This window comes from Petaurus breviceps, unplaced genomic scaffold (assembly GCF_028583685.1).
Source record: "Petaurus breviceps papuanus isolate PSGF00001 unplaced genomic scaffold, PetGlider_PUasm1.0 98, whole genome shotgun sequence".
NCBI classification, from domain to species: Eukaryota; Metazoa; Chordata; class Mammalia; order Diprotodontia; family Petauridae; genus Petaurus; species Petaurus breviceps.
The window spans coordinates 4389036-4415022 of NW_027187460.1; the positions used below are offsets into that span (position 1 = coordinate 4389036).

The 25987-nt window shown below is 44.1% G+C and overlaps 1 protein-coding gene across 1 annotated transcript in view; it reads right to left on the bottom strand.

The window, feature by feature from the left end:
- Positions 1–6211: 6211 nt before the first annotated feature.
- PTP4A3 (protein tyrosine phosphatase 4A3) overlaps positions 6212–25987 on the bottom strand; it is a 153029-nt gene continuing 133253 nt past the window's right edge. Inside the window, exons 5-7 of the mRNA XM_069081357.1 lie at positions 21370–21500; positions 18519–18593; positions 6212–11598 (exon numbers count right to left, since the gene is read on the bottom strand). Coding sequence (XP_068937458.1) covers positions 11481–11598; positions 18519–18593; positions 21370–21500 — 324 coding nt within the window. The 3' untranslated portion in view covers positions 6212–11480. The remainder of the gene's footprint in view (positions 11599–18518; positions 18594–21369; positions 21501–25987) is intronic.

The window sequence follows — 25987 nt, forward strand, 5'->3', positions numbered from 1 at the left end:
CTTTCCTCCTATAGGTTACCACATAGCCTCACTACCTCCTCTCTGCCATTGTCCTTAGAGAACAGAGGATCCATGAGCTTGTTTTGTTTTTTTAGTATTTTAACTGTATTTCAATATAATTGTTTTCATTTGTAATTCTAACTATCCCATTTTATGCACTTAGCAACATGATTCTGAAAAGGAGTCCATAGGCTTCATCAGACTGCCAAAGGGGTCCACGACCCAAAAAAGGTCAAGAATCCTTTCTTTGGATTAACTAGTTGTTTTTCAGATGTTCAGGTTCCTGTCAGAATGTAATCAACATTCCCTGATCGTCCTAAAAACTTCCTTTACACCTGAGAAATCTGAGGCCCCGAAATCCTTTGTTCCTTGCACAGGTCACAGCTAATCTCATTTCCAGGAAATATTATTTGGATGATTGCTCACTCTGGGAAAGTCACTCCCTGTCTGTGGGCCTGTTTTCCCATCTATAATATTTACACTGCCTTCCTGAAAGAATTGTTACGAAGAAAGAACGTCATATACCTTAAAGGATTAGAGAAATACAAGCTATTGTTATTACTGTTGTTGTTGGGCCAACAGTATAACAAAGGGGCTTAAAAAGCTGCCTGGTTCTTGTTTCATGAGCCCAGATCATCCTGGGCAACTCTCATCCACATCTTTCCATAAATCTTCCTGAGGTCACCAGCCAACATCCTAGGGACCTTCCAGGAGATCTCTTTGCCTAACACAGCTAGCAGAGTAGCATGAGGCCCTCCCATAATTATTCCTCCCTTTCCACTTGTTCATCTCTCTGATGACATCCTTTATGCTGCTTCTCCAGCACAATTCTGAATTGGCAGTGTTTTGCAGTGTTCTCATGCCCACCATTCCCCTTTTGAATTAAAGGGGACCAGAAACTTTTGGCACACTGGGTCTAGAGTCAGGAAGACCTGAGTTCAAAACCAGCCTCAGACACTTAGCAGCTGTGACCCTGGGCAAGTCACTTAACTCTGCCTCAGTTTCCTCATCTGTATAATGAGCTAGAAAAGGAAACGGTAAGCCACTCCAGTACCTTTGTCAAGAAAACCCCAAATGGGGCCACAGAGTCAGACATGATTGAACAACGGAAATTTAATTCTTCATATCAGTCTTCCAAGAATCCCAGACATACAGCAAGGATCGACACGGGGAGTTCTGGATGTAGGAACATGCTAACACACCCCTACCTCCTATACTCTCGGCCAAGCAGATCTCAGCCAATGTAACTTAGTAGTTAGTTGTGATTTGCTCAGTCACAAAGCCAGTGTTAGAAAGGAGATTTAAAACCAAGACTTCTTGACTCCAAGCCCAACACTCTGTCCACTACTTCTTCACTACCCCTGTACCAAGAAACATGAATTTTTTTAACTAACTCTTATTTCAGGAAAAGCTTAAAATTAGTAAAACTCAAGCTACATTAATGTCCAGAGGTAAAAGGTAATAATTCCACAATCTTCTACCCTTGTCAGACAATTTCTGAAGTATTATTTCAGTTCTGGGTGATACGTTTTAGGGCAGTGATGAGTTGAGGGTTTATAGAGGAAAAAGAAGAGGGGAGACCAGACCATATGAGGTTAACCCTCTGCCTCCAAGGTTGATGCCCACCACTCCACTGAAATCTCTCTTTCATAAGTTACCAATGATCTCTTAATGGCAAATGGCTGGTTTGGTTTGGTTTTCATTCTACTTAACTTCTCTGTATCATCTAGCACCGATGGCCGCCTGCCTCCCTTTGGGATATCTTCTCCTCTCTTGTCTTACCTGATGTTCTCTCTTGGTTCTCCTCCTACCTATCTGACTGCTCCTTCTCAGTCTCCTTTGCAGCTTTATTAGCCATCTCCTCTCCCCTAGGAGGGGCAGCTAGGTGGTGCAGTGCATAGAGCACTGGGCTTGGAATCCACAAGACTCATTTTCATGAGTTGAAATCATTCCTGAGACACTTACAACCAAAATAACTGAACAACAACAAAGTCCCCTAGGAGTGGATATCTCTCAAGGCTCTGTCTTAAACCTTCCTTCTTTATTATTAGCTTGATGATCTCATCTACTCTCTTGGGCTGAATTATATTTCTGCAGATGATTCCCAATGCCAAAAACCTGCCGGATATCTCCATGTTGATATCTTATCAACATGTCAAATTCACAGCATCCCAAATTAAATTCATCATCTTCCCTCCTCTTTAAGCTTCTCTTTTGCTCCTGAGGGCACTAATCCTCCATGCCACTCAGGTTCATAATGTAGGATTAATCCTAGACCCTTTCTCACCATCAGCCCTCAAAATCCTGATCTTGCTTTAAGACAGTTCAAGTGCTACCTTGTCCACGAAGCCTTCACTTAACCTCCCCCCATCCCTCTTTAAATTAATTCTTGTTTTCCTTATCTATAAGCATGGATCCATCCTCCCTAGAAGAAAGTCAGCTCTGTGTGGGCAAGGATTATGTACCTAGTGCTTACAAAACAGTACCAGGCAAACAGTAGGCACTTAACACATTTGTTGAATAGAACTGAAGGGATCTTGGGACTTGGGAGAAAGGGGTGGCCATGGACTAGAAAGAAAGATGAGACTTTTCTGCTGATACCAAAGTGCAGAGTTGGGAGCAATGGACTGTCACAGACAGGTAGCTTTCAGTTCTATTGTGTAATGAGGTAAAGGAACACAGTGAAAAGATAACTAAATCTAAAATCTGAGGACCAGACTTCAGTTCTAGCTTGGCTTCTACCTGTGGGTGTGACTTGGGACAAGACATTTCATCTGAGGCAGGGAGGGGGGAGGGGTGGGCCCGGAAAAATGAGGGAAGAGATTAGAATTAGAGGATTCTTAAAGTCTCTTCTAATTCCTGTAACTATGCGCGCCCTAACAATCTGAGCTGTCCACAATGGAACAGGCCACTTTGTTAGGTAATGAGTTCCCTGTCGATAGAAACACAAATGCAGAGGCTGAATTAGCCCCTGTCAGAGAAGTTGTAAGAGGGGATTCCACGGGCTCTCTGAGGCCTCTTCAAGTTCAAGTGTTATCTGCTTCAGTGGGAATGAGCTATTTTCTGATGGGACTTGGAAGGTCTGGGGGGGGGGGGAGAGATGAATGGAGGGGAAGAGAAAGGGAGAGAGGAGGGGAAGAAAAAGGGAAAGAGGTGGGGAAGAAAAGAGGGAGATGGGGAGAGGACAGGGAGGAGGCTGAGGGGGAAAGGGAGAGGGGGAGGGAGAAAGAGAAAGAGAAAAATGACGTAGTGGAGTGGTAAAAGTAAGCCCACATTCACCCTTCAGGTTGTATGGCCACAGCTCTGCCCATCTGAGCCCAGGCACCTCACCAGTGGCCCTGCCTAAGAAGGCTCCGATCCCCAGTCATCCAGGGAACACACACACACACACACACACACACACACACACACACTGTGTAACAGAGATCTGGAACAATGCTGGGCCCGCTGAGACTCTCTGGTGAGGGAGTCAGTGAAAGCCTGAAGGCTCCTCATTTACAGATGGGGAGAAGCCCAGGAAGTGAAGCCTCATAGATGTGTTTGTGTGCTGGATTGTTGCACGCAGGTCTGAGTGGTTGTGGCTCTGTGTGTATTTAACTTCATCATGTGCCTTGTATGGCACATTATGTATAAGACTCTGCGGCTACATGTGCATGTGTCCTCATATACCCGGTATCCCAAAAGTCTTAATGCAGCTGTGAATTTTAATAACTTCAGAAATATAAATGCTACAAACTTTAGAGAGCAACATCTGAAAGGGTAATTCTTTCCATCTTTAAAATTTTGACGTTCAGACTGTTTTCAAAATTCATAAGAAAAGTACTTTTATCAACTGCTGTTCAGGGACTGAAAGGATTGCATTTGTGATGCTAGCCGTAAGATCATCCAAAAAATGAGATTTTGATGCATACATAGCAGTTTTCACATGACTCCACAAAAATAAAAGTCTAATGGATCTAGATCAAGTACCTGAGGGGGCCAAGCAAGAGGGCCTTTTCTACCAATCCATGAGTCTAAGAAAGTGTTATTCTACCAAATACTATAATGTACAATGACAGGGTATGTAATCCTGTTAAAATTAAAAATGTATAATTCAAAATCCACAAAGCTGCATAAGTTTAAAAGAAATTTAAATAAATTAAATTTCAAATGATGTTTTCTATAAGTCTGTAGCCTTTATACTTCTGAATTTATTAAAGCTGAAAACTACACTAAATCTTTTGGGACAGTGACTTTATTTTTTCTGGAGTCACAGAACCTGGGTTCTAATTCTGCTTCTGTTGTGACCCTGGATGAGTTATCCTAACCTCCCTTGCCTCAGTTTCCTCATCAGTGAAATGAGAATGGACTAGTTGACTTCTAGGTTTATCCTTTAAACCCCTGATCCCATGACTTGATGCATGTGTGTATGACATTCAGGAAATTTTGCCTCTAGGATAAAGTCAAAGCCCTGCCCATTCCAACCAGCTTCCCCTCTGAGGACCTTCTTTGCAACCAATTTGCTTTTGCCTTATGTTGTCCTTTCTGAACCTTGACTTCTATTGTTCTCTGCACCTGAAGGGTCTCCACCTCTCCTGACTGGTCTCCAACCAAGTTAAATTTTTAAAGATGTAAGGAAAATTGGAATAAGATGAGGTCATGAATGATGGAAGGATGGATGGATGGATGAATGAATGAATGGATGGATGAATGAATGAATGAACAAATAAAAAAAACTAAGTGACATTTGTATGCCAGGCGTTATGGATAAGTACTGAGGATACAAATTCAAAAGTGATGCAGTCTTTGCCTTCCAAGGGCTGATATTTTAATGGGGAAGAGAGCACATATGAAGTGATGCCTTTGAGCAGGGGTTTTGGTCTAGGGGTCATAGAAAGTTAGTGGAACCATAGGGCAGTTGACTGTTACCCCCTTCCCAGAAACAATGATAGTACTGATTTAATTATTATTCCTCAAGCAAGAAGTAGAGGGCAGGAAGGGATATCCTTGAATAGCAGGGCAGATGGAAAACTGTCCAGGGTAGATGGATATGAAGCATGGTCTGGGGTAGTCCAGACATAAGGTTAGGTGAGTTTTCATTTTCGTTAATCAGGACAATTCAGCAGAATGGAGTCATTCCTCCAGAGAAGGGGGCACAGTCTCTGAAGGTCCTGTCCAGTAAGCGCTCCTGCAAGTGGGAAGAAGTGAGAAGCAGCCGCAGAGCAAGATAACTAGGGCGAATATACGTGAAACATAATCGAAGGCTGAATAGATATAGAATGTAACAAATACCTTAACAGGAAGAGGGAGTTTGAAACCTTGGTGCATCTTGAAATTTTAGCCCAATATGACCCTGAGATAATTGCAAGGTACAATCCCCCTGACCCCAATTTTGAAGTCAGATTGGAAAACAGAGAAAGTGTCATGTGGGTATAATTTTCCCCTGAATGAAGCAATAACATTTTCTATTCAGGGCAGATGCTACAAAGTGCTTTCACACGCACACACCATCTCTTTTGCTCCTCAGGAAGGCCCTGTGTGACAGGCAAGGCAGGGATTATTTCATTTTTACCAATAAACTCTAAAAGAGTAATTTGACCCCAAATCATGCCACTAATAATTAGCAGTAAGGGTCCCAGTTTGGCCATGCATTACCTGGGTGACCTTGAGCAGTAGGTCCATTCTTCTCTGGGATGAGGGCTAGATGACCCTTCCATCTCTGACTCTCTGAATATTAGAGCCAAGATCTTTTTGCTCAGTGATGAATAAATACTAAAGCATGACACAGTCCTATAAGACCGTGAAAAAGCACTGGTACTTAGAATGAGTTCTTTTTAAATATGTATGAGGAAAAAATAGGTTCAAAAAGGGGTAGGGACCACTGATTGGGACCAGTAGAATAAGGTATGAGCTACTTAATTTTTTACTTTGCCAATTTTCTCTGCCAAAGACAATGTTCCTTTGGGCCAGAAAACACAGAATAAAAATAACTAATAGAGAGCTAAATTGCACAATAGGAATAAAAATGAGAGCCACTAACTTCTCTTACTGAGTTCAAGTCACCAGGTTCAAACAGGACCAGATGCCAAGGTACACAAAGAATTGACAAATGTTGCAGCTGAGCCACTACCTGTGATCTCGGAAAGGCTGTAAGAAGAAGGTAGACACTAAAAGACTGGGGAAGGGGAAATGTTCCGATTTTCCAAAAAGTGACGAGAATGGAATCTGCAAATTATAGACCAGGGAGCTCGACTTTAATTTCTGACAAAATCCTAGACAATTGTTAAACGGATGGCTCGAGACATTCTTGAAAAGGAAGTGATGATCAACAAAAGTCAGCATGACTTCATCAAGAACATGTTATGCAACTCAACATTATTTTCTTTATAAAAAAATATTTTTGACAGTGTTAACAGACTGGTAGAACAGAGGACTTCTGTAGACATAATTTATCTGGATTTGAGCAAAGTATTTAATAAAGTCTCTCATGTTTTCCCAATGGATAAAAGAAGTGGTATCGTTTGGTGGATTTTGGAACAGGTTGAATATAGCTCCTCATGGTTCAAAGTGGTGCTTTAGTGGAGTATTCCAAGGATTTGTGCTTGTTGCTGTGCTATTTAGCACTATGTTTAATATAATGGATAGAGAAGCTGGCCTTGGAGTCAGGAAGACTTGGGGTTCAAATCCTGCCTGACATATATACTGGCTGTGCAACCCTGGGAAGTCACAATCTCTCAATTCCCCAGGCAACATTCTAAGACTATAACCTGCAGAGAACATTCCTACTTATACTAGTAGAGGGAATTGCTCACTGGGGGTCTATCAATGGAATTACAGGTCCAGCAAAAAAAAAAAAAAAAACTGTTACTTGAACAGCATGCTATGCTCATCCAATTTACAAATATGCAAAGCTCTAATATGAAAGAGCTCGAATGCTCCAACATCAATCTGGGTCCAAAAAAGATGCCAACAGGCTAAAACAGTAGAGTCAAATCTAATATGATAATAGAAATGAATGTAAAGCCTTCAGAACTTCAAAAAAATCAACTTACAAACACAAGATGGCAGGGGAGGGCACAGCTAAGTTGAAATTCATTTGAAAAGGATCTTGGGATTCTCATGATCTACAGTGCAACATGGCATCCAGTAAAGCCAAGACCATCTCAGACACTGGGTCCAAGATTAGGGAGGTTTGATATGCTTAGCTCCAGGCATATTTTAGGAGATTAGAGTACATTCAGGATGACAACACTGAAGGTCACGTTATAGGTTTGCTTGAAAACTGGGGGAGTTTCACCTGAAAAAGACGTCAGGTGGACCCAATAGCTTCATCTGAAGGGTTCTTCTTGGTAAGAGAGATCTGACTTGTTCAACATGGTAGAGGGTGGGAGAGGGGTCAGAGCAAGGAGCAGAGGGCAGGAGTTACTGAGGTGGGAGTTAGATACTAAAGGATCTAACTGTCCTAAATAGAACAGGCCACCTCTAGACAACGTGGCATCTCCACCACTGGGAGTCTTCCAGTCAAAATGGACAAACACTTGTCAAGGATTTTGTAAAGAGGCCAGCTGCCTGGGTAGGCATTGAACTTGTTTTCTGAGGTATCTTCAAACTCAGACCACTGGAATCACTAAGACGTATGTGTAGGAAGGAAGAAGGAATAAGGCTGGCAAAAGTAAAGGACATAAAACTGAAGGAGATTCTCCCTTCTCCCACCCCTGGAAACATAAAATACACCAAGGCTAAGTCAGTTTTCCTTGGAATGTGATTCAAGGCCCTGAAGGCAATTGTTCAACCAGAAAGTAACCTGGGCTGGCACATGGGCAGCTCCAAGGAATACTGGGAGTTGGAGGCCATCCCAAGAAGTTATCTTGAGGCTGTTACTAGCTTAAGAGAAACACTCCCCTCAGGACACAGGCTCACATACCTACATATTGCTCTGTTCAGAGAAAAGTGCCTTCTTTTTAGGTCACTCCCTTTACATCCATACACACCATAATTCCAGGGCTCAGGTGGAGAAGCCCCATCATTTATGAAACTTCTCTGCTTAAAACTTCATAATTGTAGCCCTCTCCCCAGCCTACCTTCTTGTACTTGAGTCTCCCTATATCTATTGTTGGCAGTGTGATTGTAATGGGAAAGAGAGGAAGTATGGTGCTGTGGAAAGACAGCATTAGTCTGAGTTTGACTGCTGACACAAACTTTGTGACCCTGGAAGTGTCACTTCACTTTCCAAACACCCCCAAGCAACACTCCAGGCTACAAGTCAAAGAAGAGTTGCCAGTTTGGATTGTCAGTAGTAATTCTCAACTAGGAGATCCCTTAAGCAATCAAATCACAGATCCAAGTAAAAAGTAATTAACAATAATTAATAATAACAGGAATATCACAGGACTCAAATCAGGAGAAACCTAGATTTGAATCCCCCTTAACATTGCTAGCTGTGTGACCATGGACAAGTCATTGATTTAACTCCTCCTGGCCTTAAGTTTCCTCCCTCATCTGTGAAATGGAACAGTACCTGTAATACCTCATTCCACAGGGCTGCTGTGTCAATCAATTGAGTTGAATTCTGTAAAGTGCTATATAAATATTGCTTTTAACAGACACACTGTTATGTGTCCCCAGAGTCTTGCACACAATAAGTACTTGATAAATGTTTGCTGAATTTTAATTTAGTTGCTGACTCATCCTGGAGTTCAATCCTTTCGTGGTGGTGGGGAATTTCAGTTCCAATGACAGACAGGGAGAGCTAGCTACCCAGTAAGGCTGCAATTCCAAAGCAGTTCTCCAGAGGGTGCAACAGAGACAGGTTAAATGACCTAGCCATGCTCTGACGAGCTCTCCACACGGATCTGAAATCTCCCTCTCTGGGGAACCAGGGCCCCACAGTTCAGAGAGGCCATTGATATGCTGGGGATCATCCAGGAGGCAGAGAGTCCATATCATGAGAATGAGCTGAATTAGGAATGTTTCGCCTGAAAAGGAGAAGGTCCAAGGAGGCACGTGGTCAGTTATACACAATTATGTGAAGGGTTTGAAGAATGGAAGTGAAGCAAGCTGCCCAAGGAAAAATTTCATCTCGATGTCAGACGCTTCCCAACAATTAAAGGAATCCAACAGTGGGATCCCTTGGGGAGACACCCACATTGGGTCTTCAAGCTGGGACTAGGTGAATTATAGTGGGGATTCCAAGGACCATAGACCCAAAGCTGGCAGGTAACTAACTTGGGGGCATTCTACTCAATGCAGTCCCAAGGAAATTCAGAAACCTGCCCTCGGTACGGGCTGAACTCCATGGCCTAAGAGGTCATCTCTAACCATGAAATTCTGGGATTCTGTGAACTTCCCTACTGTGCTTCCTCTGGGGCCAAACAAGTCTGCCATTTTTTACAATCCCTTTTCAATCCCTCCCACTGCAGACCCCAGGGCTGGGAAGGCTGGGTCTGAGGATGAATTCAATTTCATTCAATTCAACAAATATTTATTAAGCACCTACTGTGTGCAAGGCACTGAAAGCATCCCAGGATCAAGTCTGGCACAGCCACTCCATCCTCAAGTTTCTCAGGTTTTAGACAAAACCACCAACTCCATCTGCCTCTTGTCTAGGCACCTTAGGGCCCATTCATTCATGTGAACCTGTGGCCAGGCCTGGAAAACGAATCCTTCCTCAAAGATAATTCTGGGCTGTGCAGGGATGTGAGAAAGCTAGAGGGGTCCTAGAGGGAACCACAAAATTTTGAAGCTGGAAGAGACCACAGGAGTTTTATAGTTCAACCCCTCTCATTTTATGGGAGGCCCAGAACAGGAAAATTACTTGCCCAAGGTCACACAGTCAGTGGAGGAGCTAAACCCAGAACCCTGGTCTTTTAAGTAACAGCTCTTTCCACTACAGGACAAGAGGGAAGGTCCAAAATAACATTCAGCAAGCACCTAATCTGAGCAAGGGTCAACTCCTGGCTGAAGTTATCTCTTGTGCTCCACAGAAGCATTCTTTCTCCCCCACCCTTCACCTTGTATTTCACATGGACATATGAGTGGGCTACTACCACTGTTTATTGTTAGATCTCCCCACTATAAAAGCACTGAGCTCCATTCTGGTCCAACATACACCGTGCCCCTTGCCTCAGACAAAAAGAGCCCAGAGATGGAATACGTGACCTCAGACAAGTCACTGTGCTTTCCTGGGTTTTGGTTTCCTCATGTGTAAAATGAGGGGGTTAGATTAGATGGCCTTCAAGGTCCTTTCCAGTTAGACATCCGCGATGCTTTATCCTGTTCTTCAGAAGATGTGATTCCCAGGCCCAACCACAAGGTGCTGCCAGTGACTGGACCCTTTAGTGCTCAGGGAGCCATTGGCTTGCTAACACTTGAGGAAATACTCAGGGAAGGGGGGGTGTCGGGGGAGAAGGCAGTGACTTCCAAGCCCATCTAACAAGGGACTCACCCCCAGCCCCCAGCAAGGGCAGAAGGCTGAATGGGAAGGCAACATGTAGGGACAACCCCATGGCCATCTCCCCAGTGGGTTTCCCAATCCTAGGGTCTTGGGGATGGGCATGGGAGGGGTGGGGACAGGGGATGCAGCCTGGAAGCCAAGACCAGGTTGGGTTGGCACTGCCTGGGCTTCCTCACCCTCCTGCACAGAGAGCCCAGCCACAGGTTAGGCTTTTATTGCATTTCAGTTTCTGGAACAATGGTTTGCCTCAAAAAGTCCAATAATTTAAAGGTGATGATGACAAAAGGCTGAGGTGGGGGTACGATGGAGGGCTGAATGGGAGATAGTGGAGGAGTGAAAAGTGAACTTAAAAAAAATCAACCAAACCAAAAGAAAACAAAAGCACACCCCCAAAAGCAGGTTGCCAGACTGGGCTGAGTCCCTCAGGCAGAGAGGGGAGGGACAGGCTGGGGCCACTGGAAGCGGATGGGCTTCCTGCCCCGAATGCAGAAATAGTTTCAGAGGAAGGAGAGACAGAAACAGAGAGAAACAAAGGCAAAAACAGAGAAAGAGAAATAGAGATCACAACATTGGGGAAGGGGAAGAAGAGTGGAGAGAGAAGACAGAAGGAAAACAAGTCTGAAAGAATGAAAAGTAAAAAAAGGAGAGAGAAGGGAAGAGGTTATAGAGAAGGTATGAGAGGTCAGAAGTCAAAGATGAGACGAGACAAGAACAAAGACAGCAGAGACAGAAAAAAGAGAGACCAAACAAGAAAGGAGAGGAGAGAATGCCTCACTTGGGGAGGAATAAAAATCTGCCAGTGTCCTTTTTATCCAAATCTTCAGCCACTGAACCATCCAAGCCTGCATGTGAGGGGCAGGCTGTGTATGTGTATATATGAGAGTGAGAGTGAGGAAGAGAGGAAGAGAGGAAGAGAGAGAGAGAGAGAGAGAGAGAGAGAGAGAGAGAGAGAGAGAGAGAGAGAGAGAGAGAGAGTGTGAGTGTCAGAGTCAGAGTCGGTCTGTGAAGGGGCAGGTGTATGTGTGTGTTTGGCGAGAGGCTGCCGAGGTTACATGATACAGCATTTATTCTTGTGGTTGTGTGGGTCCTTGAATCGGAGTCTCTGCTTTGGCCGGTACTTTTCCAGGTACGTGAGTTGTTTGCTGTTGATGGCACCCCTTCGCTTCCTGGGGGGAGAAAGGGAGAGGAAAGGAAGTAGGTCAGCTGGAAAAGGACAAGATGAATGGACAGACAGGGACCCAGCTGGTCAGCCAGCAAAACTAATCAGCATGGTCTTCATTCCCACCTATAACTATGTGGCCTTCAAAGCACAAAGGGAAGGAGAGAGGAGGAAGAGAAGTCCTAGGCCCAGTCCACAAGAGCTTAGATCCTGGCTTGGAGTCAGGGTTCAAAGAATGGGAGACCACAATAGGACTGTAGCCAGAAGGGAGAAGTGTCACTGTGGGCCAAAAGAATCAAGGAAAGCTTTCTAGAGGAGGTGCCAGCTAAGCTGGTGCTGGTGGGATGGAGTGACCTTGGAAAAGTTATTTCATCCCTGTGGGCCTCAGTTTCCTCTTCTGTAAAATGAGGGGGCTGGACCAGATCATCTCTAAAGTCCCTAATAGCTCTAAATCCTATAAGCCAATGTAAGGGTAGGAATGAGCCTGACATTGCATGACTGTGAGAAGACTAGAGGAGGATCTGTCTGGAGTGGAAGGTGGGTGTGGAAAGGAGAGGATGAGTGAGTGTCTGCCCTGCAAGGAGGGCAACGGGGGTGGGATGGGAGTAGGGATTTCCAGTTTCACCCACCTGGTCCTGGAGGGGCCACTAAGAGTCTGGATCTGAGGCTGGGCTCAGATCATGGCACTACTGAGAACCTCTGGAATGGGCAAATAGCCCAGAGCTTGGGGTGAGGGGCACAGGGAGCTGAGGGGGGCCTAGCCTGATACCACAAGCCACTGAAGCTGTGGATGCTAGGCAATGAACACTGGTTTTGGAGAAAGAACCTGGGACCAAATCCTGACTCTGAAACTTAGTACCTGTATGACTTTGGATTAATCATTCCAACTCTCTGGACCTCAGTTTCTTCTATGGTCAAGCCAGCCTAGGAGTTCAGCAAGCAGAGAGGCCACCTACGCAAATCAGATTTCATGCACATACGGACCTACACATGTGCGTGTAGAGATACACTCATCTAGTAAGTAAGGCAGCATCACAGTATCCTGGAGTGGAAAGCGGACGAGACTTAAGAAGAAGGAGCCTGGGATCAAACCTATATTTATGAGCTGTGGGATTCTGTGGCTTACAACTTCTGCCACACCTCTACCTGAATGGACAAACACACACGTACATGTACACACGCAGGCATGAACTTGTACATGTGCATAATTGTATGGACATCTATATGGAGACTCCTGTCTGTACAAATGTGTTTGCCAGCAGAGCTTAATAGGCAGAGTCTGGACTTGGAATCAGGTCATCAGACCTGGGCTGAAACCCTGCCTCTGGCACTTACTGGCTGGGGGACCCTCCCTGGCTAAGTCACTTCCTCTCGAGCACCAGGAAACTCTCAAATTTATCTACTAAAGAGCAGATGGGCTGCTGTCAGAGAAAATTTTAGAACCTTGACGTGATGTGTGTTCATCCCACAGTTACAAACACACACACACACACACACACACACACACACACACACTCCTACTTCTATAGCACAAGACAGTTAACAAAAGGCTTTTCCCATAACCACCTTGTGAGGTAGGCAATGCAAAATACTATCACCCCATTTTACAGATGGAAAAAGTCTAAAAGATGAAATGACTTGTCCATAGCCATACAGCTGTAGTAATGCTGCTGATACCTGAACTCAGGTCTTGACTCTAAAACGACCTCTCCTGCTCCCCGACAATTTCCTGCAAATATATACATGCGTAAATGTGTAGGTCCTTACACAAATGCACCTTGGCAGGCACCTCTAGGCACTCGTGTGCCCCCACAGATGTCCTTTCACTCATGCAGAGCAGCATGCTCACTTATTTACACGTACAGGTAAAAGGACTTTCCGTTGCCCTCCCTCACTACACCAACAGCACACTTGCTGTCTTTATTTGGCCTCCACCTACAAACCACCGATCCCCAACATATCTGCCCTGGACCTGGTAACAAGTATCTGAGTTTCTGTTCTAGGATTTCAAGGACTCCAAATTTCCAAGATTTAGAGGCAGCCTGGGTGGCATAGTAAATCAAAAGAGCCCAGGACTTGGGAGGCAGGAAAACTTGAGTTCAAATCCTGCCTCTGACACTTACTGTGTGACCCTGGTCAAGTCACTTAACCTCTCTTGGATTCAGTTTCCTCCTCTATAAATGGGGATAATAACAGCACCTACTTCCCAGGGTTGTTGTGAGAATCAAATAACGTAAAACATCTTGCAAACCTTCAAGCATTATTAAAAAAGGGTAGTTATCATCTTCACTATGATTATTCGTTTCTCTCATCCAGATCCTCCTTCTACTTCCAAAATAGCCTCTCATTCTCCAAGAATTTCTGGGGCTAAAGAATTCATTGCCCCACGGCCAGTCCTATAGAGATAAGCAACTCTACCTGGAGAGGCTCATCCTTGAACAAAGCACACACAGTCTGTCCCTGGGCCCATGCTGGAAGCCCACCTGGCTGAGGGTGACCTACCAGAGTCTGGGCTCCAATGGACTGACCTTAAGGTCACGAAGCACTGCGAGTGGATATTACTGCTGCAAAAGCCTTTGTTTCTATGCACATTTCATCCTCCTTTTATGAATCCCAGAGTTTTTTTTAACATATTGACTTCAATTGACAAAAAAGTAGCTTTTTAAAAATTTAATTCAATTGCTGTTTGAACTTCTGACCTGACTGCAGAAGAGAAGTTTTTTTCACTTTTTCAATTTTCTTAAGTGTGTTTTGAGGGTCAGATCAAGCTTTTCTTGGTTATGAACCATAATTTTCTACAAACTTATTGTGATAAATGTGAATGGGCTGAATTCTCTCCACCAAAAGAAAAAGTTACAGGATGGATTAAATAATGAACTCCATGAATGTGGTAATTACAGGAAACATATTTAATGCAAAAGGATTTACTCCATTAAAATTAAGAGGTTGGAATAAAATATATCAGGCTAATCATGTAAGTATGAATAATACAAGATTGGAGGTTAAAAATTTTATTCTTTCCACTTTCAAGATATTACTGAGCATCCTGCTGAGTGTACATCATTTCTCAAAACCCTGACTCTTCCCCAGGAAGCCTTTGCTGACTAACCAGGAACAGACTGGCATCCTCTGTCCCAGACTTCCCCCAGGGCCAGAGTAAGTGCCAGGCCACCCCACGTTCAGTGACAGGCCTCCCTGTCTCATTTTCACATCATCGGGTGTTTTGTACATGACAGGCAGACTAGGAGCCTAGACCCATGGGCTTCCCCAATACTCAGTGCCTACAGGTACTCTATTCTTCTCACCTACCCCTAACTAGATGAGGCCTGTGGGAGCCAGTCTACTTTCTTGTAGCATAAACAAGTTAGCCCCTGGGATAGTGCACACAGGATCCCCGGGGCTAGCCAAGACACCCCAGGGATGTCCCAAGTCCAAATCCCAAAAGCTCCTCAGAATCATGGGGAAAGAGGGGGAGATTTTTCATGAGATCCTTTTAGCACCAGGGAGAACGACTTTGGAGAAGTACTTAGGGTTTGGGCATCAGTTAGCCTAAAAGGTCTGTTCTCTCCTGGGTTATGAAAGGGAAAAATCACTCCCCCAACCCCAGCCCTTCCCTCTGGCCATGAGGATTTCTCCACCAAAGCCCAATCCCAAGTCAGAGTACAATAATTATATTGAGATTTCTTTAGGGTTCACAAATCTCTTGTTCTACCACAGTCCTGTGAGGTCTATAGGAAGCAAAGTATCATTTATATTATCTCCACTCTTACAGGATCAGCAAACAGGCTAAGACAAGTAAATGTCATGTCCAAAGTCACATAGATAATCCACATCAGCTGGGATTTGAATCCAGGTTCTTCCTGCTCTCTTTAGTATTCCCCACAGCCTCTAACTGGACCATAGGCTTTAGAGAGGGAAGGAATGATACAGATTATCTGTTCCAATTCCCTGATTTTGCTTCTAAGTCCACTTTCCATTCTTCCTCCATTCCCTTTCCTCCAGCCTCTATTTCCATCCAGGGAAGGAAAGTGAACTTAGCCTAGACAAGTCATATCTAGAACAAGAGGGGGAGGGCAAGAGTCTTCCCCTGTATAACCAGACTCTATTTGGAGTACTGGACTCAGTTCTGGGTCCCAGAGTTTAGAAGGTCAGTGATAAAATAGCATGAGCAGAAGGTCAGGGAATGGCTACACAACACCCTTGTATCATTTGAAGGCCATGAGGGTGGTACACTTTCTATGTACAGAGCCCTATGTTAGGCCTTAGGGGAATACAGTCTAGATAAGAAATGGTCCCTGCCCCACCTCAAGGAATTTAGTATCTCCTAGAATGGTAAGAACTTTCAGAGTAATCTGAGAAGTCAATAATGAAAAGGGCCTGAAATAGCCACCCCACCCCCACTCACCCCTCATCCCCCAGGTTAACAAGATAGTATCTGTGAGGCCCAGAATCACCAATTCATGAGTTAGAAGGCATGGGCCTTAAAAGATATTTAATTCCAACTATATTCAAACAGAAATCCTCTCAGCTCAATGCCTGATAAACAGTTACCAGGCCTTCACTAAAAAGAACTTCAGAGGGATATACTCACTACTTTTTCCCAGGCAGACCACATCACCTTTACCACCTTTTTTTTTTGTATCCCCATATTTATTCTTTTTTTTAAGCAATCGGGGTTAAGTAACTTGCTCAAGGTTACACGGCCAGGTGTTTCTGGGTGGGTGCTAAGTGTCTGAGCCCAGATTCGATCCCAGGTCATCCCAACTCTGGGGCCAGTGCTCTTACTCACTGTGCTTCCTGGCCGCCCCTATGAATCCCCATATTTAGTAATACATACAGCAGGTGCTTAATAAGTGCTTGGGGACTGACTTTGGGACATCTATAACTGTTAGGAAAACCTAAACCTATCTCCCAACAACTCTTCTCATGCCGCCCCACCCTAATGTTTCTAGTGTTGCCCTCTGGGGCCAAAGAGAGCAAGTCTGTTCCTTCCTCTAGGTAACAATCTTCCAAATGCTGGAAGCAAGGTGTCACATCATACTTCTCAAGTCTTCCAGGTAACATCCCTTTGGCCGATCCTCTCATATCTCCATTCCCCAAACCACTGAAACCACTCTAGCAAAGTTTCCCTCTACATTGGTAAGGAAGAAGGGAGGGCTGAACTATAGGGACCTCCAAGATTCCTTCCAGCTCCAAGATTCTATGACTCCAATTAATCTTCACTCAGGTGTTTTCACAGGAACGCTCACCTGGGGTCCCCAAGGATCCCCAGAGCAACTGTTGCTGCGTTCCTAAGCCAGCCCTGGCAACGCTGTCTGTAAATACTCGCAATCCCTCATACCGGCAGAGCCCTGATTAGCTTTTCAAATAAAACAAGACTCATTTCATCCTTACAAAAAGACTGTGAGGTTAGGACGGCAGGGATTATGCTCCCTATATTCCAGAGTAGGAAATTAAGGGCCAGAGAGGGAAAAGTGGAATTTCTAATGCCACGTAGCAAAACAGTGGCAGAGTCTGAATCACGCCAGAATCTGCCTACCTACATGACAGACTCTCTAAGTCAGAAGGGACCTCAGATGTCACCTGGTCCAATCTGCTCCTGAAGAAGAATGCCTCCTGGAATATCCCTTACAAGTGAGAAAGAGAGACCGACAGAGGCAGACACAGACAGAGAGAGGAAGAGATGACAGAATTTGATGGTAGAGATAGACAGATAGATGGACAGATGGATAGACAAACAGAAAGAGACAGAGAAAGAAAGAGAGAGAGAGAGAGCAATCTAACAGTATCCAACAGAAAACTATCAGTAAGAGGCAACTCACTACTCCTATTTGACTTCTGGACAGTTATGACTATTAAAGAGTTTTTTCTTTACACTCAGACTAAATCTTCTTTGCAATTTCCACTAATTATTTCTAGTTCTGTCCTTTTCCTCCTACATATGCCAGCCCCTAAAATACCTGAAGAGGCCAGTCATCTAAGCCTTCTCTTCTCAAGGCTAACCATCCCTGGTTCCTTTCAAAAAGCCTCAGATGGCATAGTCTACAGCCCTAGGAAATAAAGAATCTGGAGGGATGGAGACTGGGGCAAGGAATAAATCTCCCATTGAGCCTGTGACTAATTTTTGTAAGGCTAGAGTTAATTTCTGTGGTTATGGTAAAAGGTGACAATAACAACCTGTCACTAATTGCTATGGGGGTAGGGATGTACCTTTGCAATAATACAATGCTAAGGCCCAGAGAGAAAAGAGCCATTTGTTCAAGGTCACATAGCAAAGTCATGCTTGGAGCCAGGTTTCACAGTACAAGTGTCCTTGGCTCCTAGCCTGGCTAGGAGCCTCTCTCTGTTCCCCCCACCCTGAAGCTCTATCTCAACTCCCCCCTACCTACTTCCACTGTGACCTTTCTATAAAATGGAGAACAGGAATTACTACAATGTGCTATGTGAGACAGTCAAAGTACAAGTTGGGAGCCATGGCCCCCATGACCTGTCCTCCTGGTCCAAGCTAGCTAGCTGTGTGACTTTTGGCAAGTCAATGAATCTTTCTGGGCCTCAGACCTCAGTTTTTTATTGTAGCTGCTGTTTCTGAATCGATAAAATGGAAAGTGGTAACTGTCCATGGACTAAAAAGGCCCCAGTGGCCAGCCAGGGATCCATGAAGGTCAAACAAGGTAGAGATACTAGAACTATCTGGGTAAAAAGTCCTTTCCTCTGGCCAGACAGTGCTGCAATCTTTTATACTTCATCCACGGAGCAAAAAATTTCTCCATATTCATTCCCCACAGGATTATGTGTTGGGAGGTTCTAAGAGGAAAGATGGTTTGGAAATGACCTCACTGCCTTATGGATCTGACTCCTATAACAGAAAATGGGACCCTTCCCCCACCAAAAAAAAAGAAAGAAAGAAAAAAGTTTCTGGGCACTTACTGTCGAATGAACTGGATGGCATCTTCATACTTCATCCCACTCTCAATCAGGGCCAGAGCAACAAGGACAGGAGCCCTAGGAGATGGATAGGGATGGGAGTTATTGCCAAAGGTGATGGAGAGCCCTCCAACCTTCTCCCTCCCAACTTAGCCCATCAAACCAAAAGTTGGTATGTTGGAGTAGACCTGAACTTTGTAGCCAAGAGGCCTCGGCTGTATCCCAATACCAACTCTTACAAACAGTGTGACCCTCCACCGTGAACCTCAGTCTCTCCACCAGCATATAGAGATAACAATTCTTGGACTATCTACCACACAGAGACATTGCAAAAAAGGCCAGTTTATAAACAGGAGCCTATGATAGTGCGCCGTTATTACTCAAATATAGCTGGGCATGGAAAGAGTCTACTATAGACTCTGGAAGGCCAAGTGTTTGGAGACAGTGGTAGAGGGGTACAAAGGTGATTCCATCCTTTAGATGAAAGAGGTCAGATGCCCAGATGAGCTTTCTCATGGCAGGATTTCCCTGGAGATTTTAATAATATAGTTGTTTAGAAAGTAGATTTTCCCCCTCCCTATCCTTTACCTTCCTCCTTTGTTTTCTGTTCACATGAATCTGGCTCTAATTCTTGAAGGAGCAGCTCTGAGCCCACATTCTCTAGTCTTAACTGCCCACCCAGATTACACTGATCTTTCCCTCTTCTGAGTACCTACAATGGGGGGGGGGGGGGAATCTGTATCATTCATAGAATCAGGGAATTTCTAGATGAGAAGAGACTCTCATAAATGTCCAAACTCTACCTTTTCTACAGGATCCATGATAAATGGGACTCTACCCTACACTCAGAGATCTCCAAAGAAAGGGAACTCACTACCTCCTAAGTCAGTCAACTCCACTTTGGGGCATGTCTGTTAGGGAAAGTCTTGCTTGCATTGACCTGAAATCTGCCACTCCACGACTGCTCCTAGTTCTGCCAGCTAGGGCCACAGCAAAACAAATCTAACCCCTCTTCCATAAGATAGCCCTTCAGATACAGGAAGGCAGTGATCCTGTGTCCCAAAAGTCCCTCCTTCAGATTAAACATCGCTGGTTCCTTCTACTTATCTTCAGATGCCAAGTTCTCTAGTCCTCCATCCATCCCATTGCCCATCTCTGAACATGCTCCAGTTTGTCAACTGGCAGTCCCCAAATTTGGCACCCAGAAGTAAACACAATATTTCATATGGGATCTGATTAGGGTCCATGTGGGACAAGGATATCCTCATTTTGTATTGAGACACTGTTGTATTTTATACTGAGATACAGTGTCTTAAAAGTTACATTAGGAGGTTATCATATAGTGTCTAATTTAATTATCCCTTCTTAAGCCTATCTCTTTTCCACTATCTTTATTTCCACTACAGTATTGTCAGCTCCATGAGGGCAGGGACAGGGTCTTATACATCTTGGATTCTTGCCCCACCCTCCTCAACTCTAGTCCCCAGAACACAGGGCCCAACACACAATAGGTACTTAAATCTTTTCTGACTTAACATTTATTTGCTTTCCCCCTCTCTTTTGCTGGGTGAAAAGATTATCAGATCCCAAGCTGGATCAGAGTTGGAAAGCACCTCAGGGATCAGGCAGTCCAAACCCCTCATTTTATAGATGAGGAAAAGATAACCCAAAGAGATTGAACAGCTTGTTGCTAACAAAAGAGAGTCAAGATACAAACTGAGGTCGTCTGACTCTAAATCCCTTCCAGTAATTATACCACAAGACACATCAAGGTGATATCCTCAAAATGGGAGGAAGAGAGAATACATTAGATGAAAAAAACCTAATATGAAGAAGATCTGAACATAGCTCAGTGACTTAAATCTGGATAGCATCTTCTCTAACCCCTTGATTTTACAGATAAGGAAAATTAGGTTTCGGGAGGTTAAGTAAATAATCCAAAGTCACACAGGTAGTGAGCAGGGGTAATGAGATCTGAAACCTTGCCCCCTAACTCCAAAAGTACAGCATGCCTTGCACCACACCACAGTGCCAGTGGATATTACCACTGGACATAGAACCAGGAAGACTCATCTTCAAATACAGCCTCACATGCTTTCTAGCTGTGTTACCCTAGGCCAGTCACTTAATCCCGTTTGCCTCAGTTTCCCATCTGTAGAACAAACTAGAGAAAGAAATGGCAAACCACTCCAATATCTCTGCCAAGAAAACCCCAAATGGGGTCATGAAGAGTCAGACACTACTGAAACAACAGAACAACAAAAATAGTAAAATAAAACTTACTGAGGATGATTGTAATTTTGGTGCCCCTACAATGGGGCACAAAACAAATTACCTTCACTAGTACAGGACAGGGGAGATGCCACAAAAATCATCTTGTGAAAGGTCTTCAAATGAAGGTTGGATGGGTTTAAGGAAGGGCTGAACCAGACAGCCTCAGAGGTCTCTAAGATTCTGTCATTGTGACTCCAGGTTTTAATGATAATTTCAGTGTGAATCAACAGTGTGATGTGACAGTCAGGAAATACTAATGCAATCCCAGGCTGTATCAACAGACCAAAAGCGTAGACACTATGAAGAATTCTCAATGACAGACAGAAATTTTTTCTTATTGGTGGCAGCCAATGAAGATGTATTTATAAGGAGAGACTGAAACTCTCCAGTGCTGGAGAGTCTACCAAGTCACTCAGTCCAGAGTCTGACAACTATCATGGTTTGGGAGTCCTTCCTTGTGTCTAAACCTCAGCCCCTCCTACTGCGAGCCCTTCCTCCCATCTAGCCTAAAGCCTCCCAGTGGGGCCGCAGTGGTGTGGTTCCCTAGACACTCTCCCTCTCTTGGGTCCCTCAGACTCACCTCCCTAAGCCAGCCACGCAGTGGACAGCAACACAACTGCCAGGGTCTTCAAAAAATTTGGTTTTCAGCAGGTTCAGCCAGTCTTCCACGATCTTGCCAGGAGGGGGAGCTCCATCATCAAAAGGCCAGTCCTGGGTGGGGGGCCAGAAAAGAGAAAAGATCAATTGGGAAAATTAAGAGTGCTTGGTCAGTCCAAATGTAGGAATGGGAGCAACCTCTGAAGGTCCATATCATAGCCTCCAGCTGGGCACCCTCCATGCTCAGAAGTAGGCATATCTTGTCTCCTGCAGTCAATGGAGTTAATAGCCATGGGCAAATCCCTTTTACCTTAGCTAAGTCTGTTGTCTTCATTGTGAAATGAGAGTCATGATATTCATACTATTGAACTCACAGAGTTATTGTAAAAAAAAAAAAACCTTGGTAAATTTGGTCTGAAACAGATCTGAAGACTTTGGCTCAATGGGAATCAAGACTTGAGCGATGTGGGGACTGAAAAAGCTAATGCTTGGGATCCATTAACAGACATGACTTCTTCTCCCCTCCTCACTCCTTTGCAGAGGCAAGAAGTCCACAAGTGTGAACACTGCATATACTTTCAGTCTTTTTAGATTTTGGTTTGGTTTGTTTGGTTGCTTTTACTGACTTTTTTCTCTTTTTCCTGGCACCCAAGTAATATAGTAAATAGAATTGCACCTGGAGTCAAGAAGACCTGAGTTCAAATCTGACCTCAGACACTTACTAGCTGTGTGATCCTGGGCAAGTCACTTAACCTCTTTTTTTTTTTTTTTTACAGAAGAGGAAATTGAGACTCAGAAAGGTTAAGTGACTTACCTTGAGTCACACAGCTAGTAAGAATCTGAAGCTGGATTTGAACTCATGTTCTGTTAAGTCCAGGTCAACCACTCTCTCCACTGTACCACCTAGCTGGCTTTGTTCTAGGGTTAGAATAATTACCGAGATCATACAGCCCATAGAGAAAGAAATAAGGGTGGGGGGAGGCAAAAAGCAGGAGAGGTTATAGATCACAGATGGCAGTCTTAGTCTGTCACTTTGCCCAAAATCACCTACAGCAGAGTCAAGGTTCCAAGTCAGGATTCAAACACTGATCCCTTAGACTCCAAATCGAGGATTCTCTCCATATATCCACAGTTCTTCCCATATGCTTCAATCAGTCTTCTCTGTCCATTCCTTCTCTGTCCTCTGGGGACAGTGAGAATCAGTCTAATCCCTGGGTCCCCATGAGGGCCTTTTAAATACTACTCCCAAGAATAACAATTCACATTTTTAAAGAGCAAGACAATTTACAAAACACTTACTTGCCTTATGACAATCCTGTGATAGAAGGTAGTATAAGTATTATTAACCCCACTTTGCAGATCAAGAAACAAAGGCTGAGAGAGGGACACATAGTTAATAAGTGAGTGGCAGAACCATGACTGCAACCCAAGCAGGTTCTCTGCCTTCTATGCACGCATCCAGCTATATGTGCCCCAAATCTTCTCTTCTCCAGGTAAACATCTGGAGTTCCTTTAAGGAATACTCATCTGGCCTTGTTTCCTCAATCAATCAATAAACATTTATTAAGCACCTACTAAGTGCCAGGCACTTCTGTAGAAGGTAGGATTTTAGTTGGGACTTCAAGATTTCCTGAAGTCTAACTCACATCCATCTTGCTGCAAAATGGGGTTACCATCACCTCAAAAAACTGGAATAATTCAACCTAACAAACAGGGAATTCTCTATTTTAAAAAAAGACATCCTTCTCCTTCCAGAGATCCGTAGACCAGCTGAACCCTAGTGTACCTTCTAATGCTAACATTTTAGTCAACTCAATTCAATTCAAGAAATATGTTATTATTATTAACAAATACTATGAATAGGACCCTGTGCTAGACTCTGGGGCTACACAGAAAAGAACAACAGACCTTATACACAAAAAGCTGACAGTATAATAGAAAAATACAACCTGTATGCAAAAATAAGTTATGGTACATGTTATAATGTGATGGGGGAAAAGGAGAGGTCCAGGCAAACTGCTGACAGAACTAAGGGAGATCATCCCTTTTCCCTGGAGCAGCTGGAGCACGGCTGTCCAAAAAGGCTTCTAAAAAGAGGTATTATCTGAGTCACACGCTCTCTGATCTGGAAAGGCCTCATGGTCCACTCTGACTAATCTGTACCTGACCAAAAAATCTTCTCTATCATACCCGTAAACAAGCAGTCATCTAATCTGCTGAGGAAGGGAGCATCTAGTAGTGAGGGGCCTCCTGGTGATGGAGAACCCATAACCTTCCATGGCGACCCACTCCATAATTGCTAAGAAGTTTTGGCATGAAGCCAAAATGTTGCACTTTACAATGTCTACCCAGCACTATTAGGTTCCTCCTTATAGGGCCAAGCAAAGTATGTCTAACCCCTCCTCCACAAACATCCCTGTCTTCCTACTATGTCCCAGGTACTATGCTAAGCTAGGGATATGAAAAGAGACAAATGACAGCCCCAGCCTTCCAGGAGCTCCAAATCTAAAGCGAGGAGACAACATCCAAACAATTATATAAAAAACAAGCTACATAGAGGAGAAATGGGAAATAATAAGTCCCTCATAAAAATGATGAAGGCTATCATGTTCCCTTTAAGTATTCTCTCCTACAGGTTCAATATCCTCAGCGTATTCAATAAATCTTCACATCACATGAGCTCCAAGGTCTTCATAATACCCTAGGCATCACTCCTGGGTGCTCTCCAGATTCATCAATGTCCTTCCTGAAATGTGGTCTCTAGACCTGACCAAGGCAGAGTATAATGAGACCATCATCTCCCTTCTGTTCTGGACTCTCTACCTCTGCAGTGCAGCCTAAGATCCCAAAGTTTGGGGGAAGTTATAAGCACATTGCTGACTCATACTCATCTCCTACCAGACTCCCTCAGATCTTTTTCAGAACTTTTTTATGTAGCCACATTCCCCCTCCCCAACTTGCATTTGTGATGCTGACTGTTTTTTTAATCCAAGTGTAAAACTTTACATTTATCCTTGCTAAAATTCATCTTATTCAATTTGGCCCAATGTTCCCCCCTGTAGAGAGTTTTTTGGCTCTAAATTCCATCAGGGAGAGCAGTAGCTACTGCTCCTAGCTTTTTATCACCTGCAGATTTGTGAACCAAGTCAAGGAAAAGTCAGTGTCACTGGCCATCAAGATGCTTGCTGATTGGGAATGAGCATAGCATTGTAGAAATGACCAATTAGCCGGTGAACCTCAGGTAAATGAATCATAATATTAAGCTTGGCAGGTGTTCTCGTCCTTCCATGAAGATGACAATTTGTCTAAGGGCTATGTGGAAGGGGGTGCTCTGAGAGAGAGGGAATCAAAACCTGACCATCTAGCTGCCCTTATCAATAAATTATAGCAACTAGCATTTATTAGGCACCTACTATGTCCCAGGCACTATGCTAAGCTAGGGATATAAAAAGAGGCAAATGACAGTCCCAGCCCTCAAGAAGCCCAAAATCTAAAGCGAGGAGACAACATCCAAACAATTATATACAAAACAAGCTACATAAAGGAGAAATAGGAAATAATTAGCAGAGGGGATACATTAGAATTAAGAAGGCTTGGGGAAGGCTTCCTCTAGAAGATGGTATTTGAGATGGCACTTGAAGGAAGCCAGGGAAGCCAGCAGGGGGAGATGAGGAAGGAGAGTATCCTAGACATGAGGGAGAGTCAGAGAAAATGCCCAGAGCTGAGAGATGGGGAGCATGGAGGTCGGTCTAGCTGGGTCCTACTTCCAATTTGGCCAGTGACCTGCTGAGGGGACTCCATGGTAGATTCTCCAGCTTTCCCTGGGAGGGAAACAGGCACCCTCTCTTATCAGGGAACCAGGAACATAAAATACCTTCCTGTTCTTGTTGATGAAGCTTCAGCACACTTGATTGAGACTCTGGGGATCTAAGGCCTAAGCACCTCCCTATCCTCCCCCTCCCTGGGGTAGGAAAAGCCAAGGAAACAGCTCCCTACCTGCCCAGAGACAGCCCAGGGGATAGCCAGAACTGATTTCAGCCAAAGTCTAATTCAGCTGACTGAAGCCCACAGAAACAAAGCTCCACTCAGCCCTAACCTACCTATCCTTCAAAGTCCCACCCAATCCAATCTCTTCTAGGAAGCCTTCCTGGGCCAGCCATTCCTTGAATGCCTAACTCTCACCATTTAAACCAGGCAACAGAAAGAACAACAGGCATTCAGCAGTCTACACCCATTTGCCAAAATGCTTTCACAACAACTCCGTGTGGTCAGCAGGGCAAGGAGTGTTACCCCCATTGTACAGGCATAGGAAACTAAGGTTCCAAATCTTAACTAGAACTAAGGTCTATTGATAAGCATGCCATGTATCATGCTGCCTGTTATGCACACATACAAACAAGAAACATAAATTCATTAACAGCACATTCACAGGCACAAAATTCACACACGAGAATGAAGATGTATGCTCATATAGATTTGAAAATGAGTTTAAATATCCCTGAAATACCCACAGAACACCCATAGGTTTAAACTCAACCCATAGCACACACACACTCACACACACACACACACACACACACACACACACACACACACACACA